At 48.2% G+C, this 14,112-nt stretch overlaps 1 protein-coding gene across 3 annotated transcripts; it reads right to left on the bottom strand.

Moving 5' to 3' along the window:
- Positions 1-1,348: 1,348 nt before the first annotated feature.
- On the bottom strand, positions 1,349-8,877 carry LAIR1 (leukocyte associated immunoglobulin like receptor 1). Of its 3 annotated transcripts, XM_072844034.1 has the most exons (9): positions 8,723-8,875; positions 8,329-8,364; positions 6,333-6,614; positions 3,361-3,399; positions 2,998-3,108; positions 2,881-2,923; positions 2,757-2,794; positions 2,533-2,585; positions 1,349-2,033 (listed from the first exon to the last, which is right to left on the bottom strand). In XM_072844034.1, the coding sequence occupies exons 1-9, from the start codon at positions 8,754-8,756 to the stop codon at positions 1,887-1,889; spliced, it is 783 nt and encodes a 260-aa protein (XP_072700135.1). In that variant the 5' UTR covers positions 8,757-8,875; the 3' UTR covers positions 1,349-1,886. The 3 variants fall into 3 exon arrangements, with proteins under 3 accessions (XP_072700135.1, XP_072700152.1, XP_072700143.1); XM_072844051.1 differs by lacking the exon at positions 2,998-3,108 and having other exon boundaries at positions 8,723-8,877; XM_072844042.1 differs by lacking the exon at positions 8,329-8,364 and having other exon boundaries at positions 8,723-8,866.
- Positions 8,878-14,112: the final 5,235 nt, after the last annotated feature.

The following is a 14,112-nucleotide window of genomic DNA, read 5'->3' as shown; positions in this document are numbered from 1 at the left end:
GATCTCCAATCTCCATAGTCTCCTATCTGACCTCCTCTTAGGTGGAGGTTCTAGGGGCAGGGGAAATCAGACATCCACCATTTTGCTGACTAGTGGGAGATGAACTTGTTCATGTGCTGCCTTACACGTTACCTTACCTCATATGACAAAGGGGTTCTTTACTGTTGTCAGTGAGTTAAGGATTTTGAGATGGGAGATGATCCCGGATTGTCCAGTGGTCCCAGTGTAATCACGAGGATCAGAGACAGGGGAAGGAGGTGTCACAGAAACAGAAGTCCTAATCAGAGCGGGACGTGAAGAAGTCATAGAGCTCCCTGAGGATGAAAAGAGGGCCACAGAGGAAGGGATGCAGGAGCCTCTAGAAGCCAGAAAAGGTAACCAAATGGACTCTCCTTTGAGCCTCCAGAAGGAACGTGGCTCTGTGGACACCTTGATTTGGGACCCAAAGAAATTGATTTCAGACTCCTGACATGCAGAACTGAAGATAATAATTGTGTTGTCCGAACCCACTAGGAGTGTGGTCACCCGTTATAGCAGCTGCAGGAAGCTGATACCCCTCACTTTACATGGAGGAGTTGCTGTAAGCCTGTTAGGAAGAATGATGTCCAATCCCAAATTTGAAAGAGCATTAGCTGAGTGACATGAGAGAGTGAAAATCAACGAAAGACAAGGTCTTAGAGCTGGACGGTCCTGTTGTTTTGGAAAATGCAGGGCAGCCAGTGTGGATGAGTCTGGAGTAGGGATGGGAAGCAGAAAGCTGCCACATTCCTTCGCGTGGACTGAACACCTCAGGAGCCCTCCCTGTGCAATCACGGCCTCACGAACTCCCTCATACTGTCCATATATAATGTCTAGTAGCCTGCGTGCATGTGTGTATGCATTTGCAATATGTGCATATGTGCAGATGTGTGTCTGTGTGTACAGTGTGTGCATGGGTACATTTGTGGGCATGGGCATATGTGCAGGTGTATGTGTCTGTGGGTACATTGCATGGGTGTATTTGTGGGCATGGGGGGTGTCTGTGTGTATATGTGTGCACGGGTACATTTGTGAACATGTGCCTGTGTAGGTGTGTCTGTGTGTACATTGGTGGGCATGTGCATGTGCAGGGGTGTGTGTCTGTGTGTATGTGAGTGCATGCATGCATTTGTGGGCATGTGTGGGGCTGTATCATCTGCGCTTTTACTCAGGCACACGTCCCCTCAGACATCTCCCTCATTCATCCCTAGGACACTCGTCCAGAAAACACTGATGCATTCTTTGTCTTGTTTTCTGCTCAAAACTCTGAGCAGAGACTGGGACCGAGTTACCTGTGTACTCTGGTTCCTTGCACAGGACTGCTGCAGAGTGGGCCTGTGAAAACTTTTATTGATGAACAAAGAGAAGCATAGTGCAGGAAACAGTGTCTCAGATATTAGCTGCGCAAGTATAGTCCCAGTTCAAGATCAACTAACCAAACTCTGGAAAGTCTTTAGAGCCAGCTGAGTGGAAAATTAAAACGGAGCCTCTAGGGGCAGTTGGGGATACACAGGACACAACTGGAATCATCTGTGGGACTGCAAGACCATAGCTGGGTCTCTGGAAACAGCCAAGTGACTATAGCTGGGTCTCTGGAAACTACTAGGAATCTGTAGCTGGGTCTTTGGAAATAAATGCTACAGGCTCTCTCCAAGGATCTAGTTGATGTCAGGAGGGACCACATGGCTAATGAATCTTCTAAATGTTGACTAGAAGCCTCCTGACACTGGCCTTGCCTCCAGGATCTCTGACTGTATGGCTTTCCAGAAAGGGATGATTCCATTGGGAAGTCCTCCAAATGGCCACTTCATGTTTTTGCAGGAATGACGCCCCATGCGTCTAGGAGCAGAGGCGAGGTGGGCATGGAGTCAGTGTCTGGCAAGGGCTGCATATGTACTGGACTCAGCCATGGGCTCCACAGACTGTGGGGATGTGGCTGGAGCTGTCCTCTGTGTGAGGATGTGGTGGTCCAGCTGAGCATATGTCACGTCCTGGGGGCCTCCTGCAGTAGGGGTCTGAGAGAGAGAGACCCAGGTGAGAAGGTAGGGGACTGTGGGAAGGGAAGACTAACTAGTAGCCAGCCTCCATGTGACCCCCATGATCCCACCTCCTGGGATCACCCCTGTTTAGCTCCTTCCCACTTAGGATCAGGGCTAGACTGTGTGACCAGTAGGCTATGGCAGAATGAGGGAATGAGGGCATGCCACAAAAGATAATGTGGCTTCGGCCCCTCCCTCTCTGTGACCTCTCTCTGGGGAGCTGCCATGGAGAAGCCCCAGTGGGGGGGAACGGAGGGCCCTGCCAGTCAGTCAGGGGTGCCATACTGGAAGTGGATCTTCCAGCCCTAGGTGAGCTGATGCGGCCCTGGTCCACATCTTCACAGCCACCTCCAGAAAGACCCTGAGCCAGAACTACCCCGCTAACCTAGTTCCAAATTGCTGAGCAAACAAATGGAGATAACTTTGTTAAGCCTCATTTATCATGCGGCAATGGATAATGCACACAAGGACTTACGGAGATGCTCCCTTCCCTGTCCCTCTCAGGAAGTCTGCTGATTGTAGCCAGATCTGGAGGGGAGAGAGAGACAAGGGGTCAGGTCTCTGGGGTGGGTCTCGGAAGGCAAATTTGCCCAAAAATTCACAGCTTCAGCTTTCACTATTGTACTCCATCTGGAACATCCTAGAATGTTTCCAAACATTCCCCTCTCCCAGGCCTGTCCCTCCTCCCTGGCCTTTCACCTGGTGTCCTCTCTCGGATGTCAACAGCCGGGCTGACCCTGGAGGGAAAGAACAGTGAGTCCTGGGGGCCCGCGTGGAGGCAGAGGACTGGGAGAAGGTCCGGGGTCAGTCTCGGGGACCTTACCTCTCCTGGGTCCTCTGCTCCTCACCTTTGCTGCTGGAGGGCCCTGAGGACAATCAGGGGTATGAATTAAAAAGAAAGGTCTTCTTCCCAACACCCCGACCCTCCCCTGAGACCTACTGTGTTTTTTCTGTTGCTGACGATGGATGAAGATGTGGGCCAGCAGGAGGACACAAAGGAACAAGGCCACAGAGACCCCAATAAGAATATAAACATGCTCTGTTGACAGGCCTGGGGGAACAGGGAAGATGGAACCAGATTATCAGGACGTGCATTTATTGACCACCTACTGCATTACCGGGCATGTACACACCTAGGTATAAAATCTCTGAAGTGCATAATAGTCTTATGACATGAGAAGCATTATTCCAAAACCAGGGTCCTGAGTGCTGAGTCCTCTGTCCCGGGGGCACTGGCAGAGCTGGACGATGACCAACACCAGAGTCCATTCCTTCCCCTTCCCCAAGGAGCACACTCACTCACCGAGACTGCTACTGTCATCCCGGGGCACCGGTGAGACTTCTAGGAAGGAGTAATGAAGCACACAGTCAGAAGGTCAGAGGCCTGAGCTGGACAGAGAAGGCTGAGTCTTCCCAAGCCAGCACCCCAAAGGGGGGCTTCTCTAGAACAGACCCATGGAACTTTGTACGAGGATGGACATGCTCTACATCGTGCTGTCGTATGATAACCTCACCGGACTACTTCCATTGAAATTTAAATTAAATACATTTAAAAGTGAGATCTTCAGCTGTGCTGGCCACTTTTCCTGGGCTCAGTGGCCACAACTGGGCTAATGACTTCTGACGGGATGTGTGGGATGGTCCTGCCCTCCACCCTCCCCTCGGTTGCTTGCTTCTGGATGCCCATCCCACGTGCAAACATCCCCATTGCTGAGACTCCTGTTTCTCACAGCAGCCCCCATGGAGGGGGTGGAACTCTTTCTGTTTCTCACAGCCCCCCTTCTGTGAGCAACAGGCCGAGACTCCACGTCCTCCTGTGGCCTGATGCCAATCATTCCGCACCAGCATGGCCCTGGACTCTGCGCACGCACCACTCATCCATTTCACTCGTAGCCAAACCGAGGTGCTGCTGGGCTCCTCAGAGTGCACAGGGTTGAGCCCCCATGTCGTCTCTTCTGGACGGTGCTCCCTCCCTCCCGCTGCCTTAGAGGCTGAGTCCTCAATGTCTCCCCTCAATGCCTTGTCCTTGATGCATGGTGCAGGACCCTACCTGCTGTCATATATAATAAATATAAATATACATTTTAAATCTAGTGTTTTAGGGGATCCCTGGGTGACTCAGTGGTTTAATGCCTGCCTTCCACCCAGGGTGTGATCCTGGAATCCCGGGATCGAGTCCCACATCCGGTTCCCTGCATGGAGCCTGCTTCTCCCTCTGCCTGTGTCTCTGCCTCTATCTCTGAATAAATAACTAAATAAAAAATCTTTAAAAAATAAATTTTGTGTTTTAACTTATATATGTATAATTTAATTTAGATAATTTTAATTATATATAATGTAAAATCATTTTAATGTATAAACTATATATCTCAATTATATCTCAATCATACATATTTACTATTATAAGGTACGTATTTCTATTGACATTTACATGTATAAATGATAGCAATCCATGACATAGAATATAATGTATGACATTATATAATATGTAACACTGCACAGTATATTCATATGTAATAATATATTAATGTATTTTCTTACATTAATTATATTAGTTGTATATTTAATACATAATGTAAACATACATTCTAATACATTTAAATTATAGATCTGAAATTTTATATTGTAAGTTAATGTTTATATGGGTTAACTATATAGATACATTCTATTTAAATTATATATATAAAGTTTTATATATATATACATATATATAAACATTTCTAGTTCTCATTCTAGTTTTTTTTTTTAATTTTTATTTATTTATTTATGATAGTCACACAGAGAGAGAGAGAGAGAGAGGCAGAGACATAGGCAGAGGGAGAAGCAGGCTCCATGCACTGGGAGCCCGACGTGGGATTCGATCCCGGGTCTCCAGGATCACGCCCTGGGCCAAAGGCAGGCGCCAAACCACTGCGCCACCCAGGGATCCCTCATTCTAGTTAATTTTCCCATTAAAATTTCGGACCACAAGGACCCTTTCCCTTATTTCCCCAAATAGATCCAGCGTTCAGCAGGTGGGTGTCTGGTGCCTACAAGGAAGTGAGAAGAAAACCCTGGGCAGCCCCGGTGGCGCAGCGGTTTAGCACCACCTGCAGCCCAGGGTGTGATCCTAGAGACCGAGATCAAGTCCCACATCGGGCTCCCTGCATGGAGCCTGCTTCTCCCTCTGCCTGTGTCTCTGCCTCTCTCTCTCTCTCTGAATAAATAAATTAAAAATCTTAAAAAAGAAGAAAACCATTCCTTCACGTTAGTAAGACCAGCACGTCTTCATGCTATCCCATTCAGCAGACCTGAGTGCCATGCCCTGCGTAAACCAACCCCTATATCCCTGAAACAGGGCTCCAGGGTCAGTACACTTACTGCCCCTTTGGCGCATAAGGAAATTGGGCCAGGTGTGATTTTGGTGATTCACCACCGGATATAGAGTCCCAAGGCAGGGCTGGAATCTCAATCCCTGCAGGAGCTGTGGAGCTTCTGCTCCGACCTTCAGTCTGCACAGCAATAGATGGGGCAGCAGGTGAGGCTGTGCACCCCCCACCCATCGGGTTCAGGGTTCTCCTAGAGGGGCTCTCTCTTCCTCTACCTGACCTAATGCCACTGTGGGGACATAACCATCAAGAGCCCTGGTCTCTCCCGCAGAGTCTGAGTTTGGAAGATGAGCTGTTAGTTTCTCTGTGCCTCTAGACCCAGGTTCCTTGCAGAGCTGCCAAGAGTAGGACCCTGCCCACAAGGGGGTGGCCACCACCTGAGGTCTGCCCCTCCCCCCCTTGGGCTGGTTCCACCCCTTCAGAGCTTTGTGCCTTTGGGCATGAAACCTGCAAGGCTTTGCACATTAGAGGAGTTGGGGGGGAGCTCTCAGAGGTCGGAGAGTGCCTCCCACATCCTGTGCTACTAGCATTGACTGCTTTCACAGCACTTGGCACAAGTAGTTCAACCAGTTAGTGGTGCCCTGCAGGTGGCAGCCCCTCACTGTGGTCTCACCAGTCCCTAACCCAAGCCTAGGGGGGTGGAGGCTGGGCCTGCAGCCCGATTGCCAGCATAGAGCACCCCCCCAGCAATGTCCCCAAGCATTGTTACTCACCAGCTGAAGAATAGATGTGTGTGTGTGTTGTGGGGGGTCCTCTGTGACCAGGGCAGAAGGACCGATGCTAGGTGGACACCCCCAGGGTCTATCCCACTCCTGGCCTCTCTGTACCCTGAGCACCCATCCGAAGGCCACATCCGGCCATCACTCAGGCCCAGAGAAATCTGAGGGCAGAGGTGAGATGTCCTCACCTGTCACCACCAGCTGCAGTTCCTTGCTGCGGTCAGACCAGGTGCCGTCTTTATTATAGAGGCAGCGATAGCGCCGGGCAGTGTCTTCACCCACCGCAGGGATGGGGAATCTGGCCTGCGTCTCATGTTGTGGGTTCCTCACATCTTTATGTAGAGCACTTCCCTCCTTCTCCAGGCGGAATGTCTCAGCCCCAGCAGGGCCCTGGCACACGATGGTCACCGGCTGCCCCCGGGGAATCTCAGAGCTCGGCTGGGCCCAGATGGAGGGGCTGGGCAGGACCCCTAGGAGGGAAGCAGAGCAGGTTCTTGGGGTCCGTTCTGAGGAGACAGCCTGTCCTGTCCTGGGAGGTGGGAGGGAGGTCATACATACAGACGGCTCCTACCCGTGGCCACTTTCTGGGGCTGATGGGGGGTGGGGTGGGCTGGGACAGAAACAGTGGATGAAGATGACAGGCCATTTGTGGGAACAAGGTAAGCAGGAGTCTGGAGTTGTAGGAATGGCTCCGGACGGGCTAGCCTCAGCTAGGGGGCGCAATCTGCGAAGCACCAGCTGAAGTCCAGTGCGGGGTGTGCTGGGACACCAGTTCACCTGGTCCCACAGACCTCAGTGGATGAGGATTCCTGTCTGCAATGCAAGTCTTCTGTGGAGCACCCATCTCTGGGTTTGCTCTGTCTTTTCTACTTTCATTTCAGCCTTATTTCTACTTCCTTGTTTGTAACGCTCCTAAAAACCCCCGTCTGCCTCAGCTAGGCTGGCGGTGGAGGAAGAGGGGTTTTGTAGTCCTGAAAACAGGAAGGCAGCATCAAAGTTACAAAATCCCTCAGGTGTTATGCTATATGTTGGCAAATTGAACTCCAATAAAAAGAAATAAAAAAAATCCCTCAGGAGGCAGGAGCTGAGAGAGATTCTTTGCTCTTTTGTCTGCCTACTCTCTTTCTTTCTTTCTTTCTTTCTTTCTTTCTTTCTTTCTTTCTTTCTTTCTTTCTTTCTTCTTTCTTTCTTCTTTCTTCTTTCTCCTTCCTTCCTTCCTTCCTTCCTTCCTTCCTTCCTTCCTTCCTTCCTTCCTTCCTTCTACTGTATTTTAGCATCTATGTATCCATGTACAGATGCTCTCCATGTGCCACTGGTTCTACAAACATGAGAAACACACTCATGATCCCTGCCTTCTCGGGGCTGAGAGTATTGAGGGAGGACAGACACTCATCAAATACTTGTCTGAGTCCACAGATGCAGACTGTGATGCATGCCCTGGGGGTGAGTACGGGAATTGAGGGGTCCTCTTGGGGAGGTTGGAAGGACGAGGCATCTGAGCTAAGAGCAGAGTGTCCAGTGTGAAGCACGCACACTGAGTAGAGAGCAGCAGCCAGGGCATTTGACCTAAAAAAAATCAGTGTGTGAGGAGGTCCAGAGTTGAAGGGGAAATGGTGTTTTTTGAGAAAGAAAGATGAGGTATCTGGAGGTAAGTGAGCTGGACAGTGTGAGGATGGACAGATCTAGACCAAAGAGCAGTTCGTGGGTCTTATTTGATCTGAGCAGAGATGATGAAAGGACTCTAAAAATCTAATATTTTGCCCCAAATAGAAAAAAATATGAAAAATAAATTCCAAAAATGTGAGTGAAATTTTAAAATTATCCTCGAAAAATCAAGTCACTGGTGATGTGTTTTGTATCGAGGATGAAGTTGGGATCAAGGATGGTGTCTGGGACTTGGCACTTGACGACTCTGCTCTCTGCCAAGGGGATGCTGAGAGGGGGGTCTGGGCTTGTGTGGGAGAGCCCTGGGCTCAGCCTGGTCCTGCACAGTTCTAATTGTTTAGGGGGGTGGCTGTCGGAAGCACAGGTGGGGAATAGGGAGAGAGTTTGCAAGGGTCATACATTGGCGATTGTTTGCAATTTGGGGCAAATTTCAGGGCCTCCTCCCAGGCCCTCCCAGGGTCAGCACCATCCTGTCCAGAGCTGCCTTTGGGATGCAAAGAGGATGAGGAAGAGACTCACCCTGCTGTGCGTGGAGCCCTCCACCCAGGCAGAGCGCTGAAAGAGAGGATCTGGTGAGAGAGAGACCACTCCCAGTTCCATCAGGGGCCACCCCAGTCCATCTTCTTGCTCTGAAATAGTCTCAAGACAAGCCCCCGGCCCCCTCTTCCAAATAGGTGCTTCTCTCCCCCAACCCCTCTGGAGTCTGAATTAATCTCTGTTCTAGAACTGAACCCACATGGTCTGACCTAGGTTGTCTGGGGCAGGAGGTAGGGTGTTGACCTACTTCACTCCCCCAGGATCCTGGAGTCTTCTGGACTGGGGGCAGGACTGGGAAGGGAAGCAGGCCCCCTCCCCAAATCTTCTGCCCACTCACGCTGTCCCCCTAACCCTTTATTTCCATTTCAGGACTCACTGAGGGCCAGGAAGGTGGTCACATGGGGAAACATGCCGAGATCCCTGCAGCCTGCACCGTCCTGGAGCCACTGGGTAGGATAGAGCCTGCAGCCGACACGGGGACAGGATGTGTCAGCTGAGGCATGTTATGGAGTTTCTACATCAGCAGTCCCCCACAAAGAGGAAGCATGTTCCCCTGTCCTTCCCACTTGTCCCACTATGAGACAGAGCGAGGGTTTTGGCCTCCAAAAGATGCCTCTTCCTTCATGCTTGGATGAGGCTGAACTCACCCCCAGATGAACCCCTGAGGGGAAAACCTAATTTTCAACCTCAGGGACCAGGCAGGACATGGCTGTGTACAAGAAAGTGACTTGAATATCTGTCCCAGCTCCAAAAAAAGACCATCTGTTCTTGGGCAAGACATTATGCCACTTTACACCAACATTTCCTCATATTTGAAATGGGAAGCCTAGAATCTTCCTCCCAGCATTGACTATCATAATATTTGTTAAATTCTCAGTCACATGTTGAGAACTTTAAAAATGTTATGCTAACACTACGTTCCCTTCCCATCTTCCCCCAGTGACATTGGAACCAGGGAAATGTAGGGTGCCCACGAGTATATGCAAAACCCTCAAGGGGTGGAATGGCCAGGACACAGACCTCAGGCGCGGGACCAGATGGGACACCCAGCAGTCTGCTGAAATAAAGAGCAGAACCGGGGTGGGGAGCACACTTATGCATCACAGAGCCCAAAAGGACAGGAACCCCGGCACAGATTCTTGTGTCCACCGCTCTGCCAACCTGGAAGAGCCATTTCTCCCAGGCATGGCCATGGGGCACACTGATGGTAGTGACACAGCAGTCATTGCTCACTAGTTCCCTCCTAACAGGAACCTAGAGCTGTTGGAGTGGCTCTGCTCTAAGCTTGGGGCTGGCAGGGTGGGAAATGAAGTTTGGGTGAAGGCAATCTGGCAATCCCATTTCCAGTAATTGATCCAGAGTGGGGCACATGACCAAGTATGGCCAATGATGCTGAGAGCAGAATATACCACAATAACTGGGAATCCTATTTCTCCCTTAAAAATGTAGGGTCTCAGGACACCTTTGCCCCTTTACTGCTGTTCTTCACTAGCAACTGTAGCATGACAATGTGATAGAGCAGTAGCAACCACCTTACAGCCATGAGGCAACAAGCTTGAACAAAACAGCAGACACAACTGGTGTAGGACAACATGAGGTCTAGAATCTGTAGATTGCTAAACCAACCCAAGGACCCCATCCCCCTGGAATTCTTTTTTTAAAAAAATTATTTATTTATTTATGAGAGACACAGAGAGAAAGGCAGAGACTTAGGCAGAGGGAGAAGCAGCCTCCCTGCAGGGAGTCTGATGCAGGACTTGATTCCAGGACCCTGGGATCACAACCTGAGCCGAAGTAAGACACTCAATCACTAAGCCACCCAGGTGCCCTTCTCCCTGGAATTCTTAATAAGTAAAATCCTAGGTTTTCTGTCAAAATATTGGATAAGATATTATGCTGTGTGAAGTAAGCCAGTCGGAGAAGGACAAACATTATATGTTCTCATTCATTTGGGGAATATAAATAATAGTGAAAGGGAATATAAGGGAAGGGGGAAGAAATGTGTGGGAAATATCAGAAAGGGAGACAGAACGTAAAGACTGCTAACTCTGGGAAACGAACTAGGGGTGGTAGAAGGGGAGGAGGGCGGGGGGTGGGGGTGAATGGGTGACGGGCACTGGGGGTTATTCTGTATGTTAGTAAATTGAATACCAATAAAAAATAAATTAACTTTAAAAAAAATATTGGATAAGAATATGGACCAACACTCCATCTTCAATTATAACAATTATTTTTAAAAACCTAAAGCTGCTTGATATAATATTTTAAAGAATATTCTCAAGTGCCTTAAAGATATGAAAGCTATAGGGAGGCTAAATAGTCAGAAATTAAAGGAAGTTGGGATTCCCCAGAGTCAAGCTGGATGGCTGAACCTGGCTCTCACCTTGACGGTGATGAGGTAAGTCTTCTCTCCCTGGCCTCACAGATCCTGGAGGCTAAAGGCTAAAGCCCAGAGGTCACCCTGGTCGAGGAGTCTGGGGAGACTCTCCCTTTGCTAGGCCAGAATCTGAAGCTTCCATTTTATTGTAAGAGTGAACTGAAATTACTCACCCATCTCTAAGGGCTGTCAAGAATACGTGTTTTGAAACAGGAGGCCAAAACTGCTTGCTCTTGAAAAATGACCTACACCAGCCAGCCCCGCGAATCTGCACCTTCCTCATCTTTTTTCTCTGTGTGTGTTCCCCCTGGGATCTATTTGTCTCTCTGTCTCTGTCTCTGTCTCCTTCCCTCCTTCTTTCCCACTCCCTCTCCCCTGCGGGATCTATTCCTGGTGGCATTGCCTCCTTTCTCTGCAACTCTGGCTTGCTCACTAGCTGTCCTCAGCATCATGGCCTGGTCCCCTGCTTTGCTTTGCAACCCTTATTCCCTGGAGTAATGCCTCCCACGAACAAAATCCTCCCTGCTCCGTTTTTTGCATAGTCTTTTTTTTTTTAAAGATTTTATTTATTTATTCATAGACACAGAAAGAGAGAGGCAGAGACACAGGTAGAGGGAGAAGCAGGCTCCATGCAGGGAGCCGGATGTGGGACTCGATCCCAGGATCACACCCCAGGCTGCAGGGGGCGCCAAACCGCTGCGCCACCGGGCTGCCCTTTTGCGTAGTCTTTATGAGTGATTTTTAATCAGCTTTATTTAGGCATGATCTCATAAAACAAACCGCATCCACAAATGTGTGCAATCCGATGCGCTCCGGCAGCTGTGAAACCACCATCATCATGAAGATTTCCGTTGCCACAAAGAGTCCTTGTAACCTCTCTGCCCTCCCAGCAACCACTGATCTTTTTTCTTTTTTTCCTCTTTTTGGAAAACATTCATTTGCTCCATAACATTTTTTAAACAAACGTCTTACCCTAAAATAACGCTAGATTTGCAGAGAAGTTGCAAAGCCCCAGAGAGTTCCCACATGCCCTTCATCCAGACTCTCTAACATCAATATTTTGCATAACCAGGCCCCATCTGTCAAAACCAAGCAATTAACATTGATACAGTAATTAACTAAACTACAGACTGTATTTGGATGTTATCCATTTTTTCCCCGCTAATGTTCTTTCCCTGTGCCAGGATTCAATTCAGAGTACATATTGCATTGACTTCTTTCTCTTTTTCAAATACATAAAAGACTTTCTGTTTTCCTGGTTGGATCCTAATTAATACTCTCAACATACCTGCATATGCCCAGGAAGATGTGGGGATGGGTTGGCAACTTAGAATAGGAATGGCTGAAAGCACCAGTACTATAGGCTCCTCAGAAAACTGAGGTCATAGTGTCTATCAAGTTGGCTATTCTGGGTGGTTTTTTAGTTAGGGAAGGTGATGGGTAGCTATCATCCCTCACTCCTCTTAGAAAGCCCCTCAGCCTTTGTATTCTTCTAAAATTTTTATCCCAAACTGGAGAATATTGATGTTAAGGCTCAGTATGGGATAAGCAGAGCACACCTTCCTCCAGCAAAACCTTTCCTTGGACTGATGTTTCCTTTAATAGATTCGGATACATATACATTTGCTGATTAAATATAAGCTAAATGTTTGCAAAGGCAAAATCTATAGAAATACAGTGATATAAGATGCAACATGAAATGTTACTAAAAGGTGAGTTCAGTGAAAAAACAGGGTGTAAGAGTGGTTACCAGCACCTGTGTGTGTGTGTGTGGGGGGGGGTGGTTGGTAGAGACGTTGTGCAAGAGTGTATATTTGTATGAGTAGGTAAATAAACCCTGGAACCCTAACACACTACAGTGATTATACACCATAAAACTGTATTCTAAAGGTTAAACCTGCTAAGACACTAGATCTTAGTTATGCCCATCACAAGAAGAAATGGTAAATATGTAATATGATAGAGGTGTTGGCTAACACCACAATGGCAACCCTATGGCAATATAAATGTATCAAATCAACATGTTGTACACCTTCAATTCACAGGATGTTATAAGGAAATTGTATCTCAATTAAAAACAAAAAGATGAAGGGACACCTGGGTGGCTCAGTGTGCCTTTGGCTCAGGTTGTGATCTTGTGGTCCTGGGATCAAATCCCGTGCAGAGATCCCTGCAGGGAGCTTGCTTCTCCCTCTGCCTGTGTCTCTGCCTCTCTCTGTGTCTCTCATGAATAAATAAATAAAATATTTTAAAAAAAGATGTGTTCACATCAGAATAACCCAACTATTCAAAAAATACCACAGCGTGGGTCACTCCTTGAGATCAGTCCTCCCGGGACTTTGATGGGGTAATGACCTCATAGACGCCTTGTGGTTCCCGAGCTGGATCCTAGTCCTCAGAAGGTTCTGCACAGTATGGCTCTGGGTCTCTCCCTTGTTACCCAAGGGAGTACCTGATTAGATCTCAAAGACCCATATTTCTGAGCATCAGGGGTCTGCAGAACAGAATCTGAGCCTAGCAGGCCCAAACGTCTCTGATTCCTGCTGTTTCCAGGAGACTGAACTGCAAAGTCCTCCCCAAGGCATCTGCATTAGCCCACACCTGTGTGCTCCATGACTTCTGCCTCTTCAGAAAAAAAAAATCAACCTAGGGGTAGGGACTGACTAACCCACTTGGGTCCAGATCCTCTGGCCTTGTTGGAAGGAAGGCTCGTGAACAATGCAAGGAAGGCTCATGAATGATGATCCACTTCCACACAAATCCGAGCTCCCAGTAACTTGGTGTTATCCTGGCTCTGAGTCTGAGCAGGCTGGCCAGGATATTGTCAGTGGACCCCACTTCCCACAGGCTCCCACCCTTTGGGACAGGATATTCCAGTATGACCCTTTCCTCCTGTCCCTTCCAGGACTTACGGAAATCAACGTGAGGATGTGAAAATGCTTCTGTAGGATCTGGGGCACAGCTGAAAAATGTGCAGGATGTGGTGTGGGAGGCACCAACACCGCCATTTAGATAGTCTGCGAGCTAGCAATCATCCATAAAAATGAATGGTTTTTGTTCTGCTCTGGGGGGCTCTCTGATATTCCCCAGGTTGGGCTAAGAAGAGAACTTAGTTTTCTGGATAGTTTCTTCACAGGAGACCCAGGGCTGTATCAGGTAACCTGCACCCCTGGTTAGTACAGACATGAGCTCCATCTCTATCCAAGCTTCATGTCAAAGAGATTGCAATTTGTTGTCACCAAACACTTATGTTAAAACCTTTAAAGTTTTTCTTTCCTCTTTTTCCTTAACTACAAAGTTGTATTATTACCCAACTAAATATTCCTTTACCAACTAAATATATAAGTGTTCTTGTGAAATTATTTTATTTTTAAAAATGTTTTTTAAAG

This window comes from Canis lupus, chromosome 1 (genome assembly GCF_048164855.1).
Source record: "Canis lupus baileyi chromosome 1, mCanLup2.hap1, whole genome shotgun sequence".
NCBI classification, from domain to species: domain Eukaryota; kingdom Metazoa; phylum Chordata; class Mammalia; order Carnivora; family Canidae; genus Canis; species Canis lupus.
The sequence above is the reverse complement of the archived record's forward strand: the minus strand, read 5'-3'. Positions and strand labels throughout refer to the sequence as shown.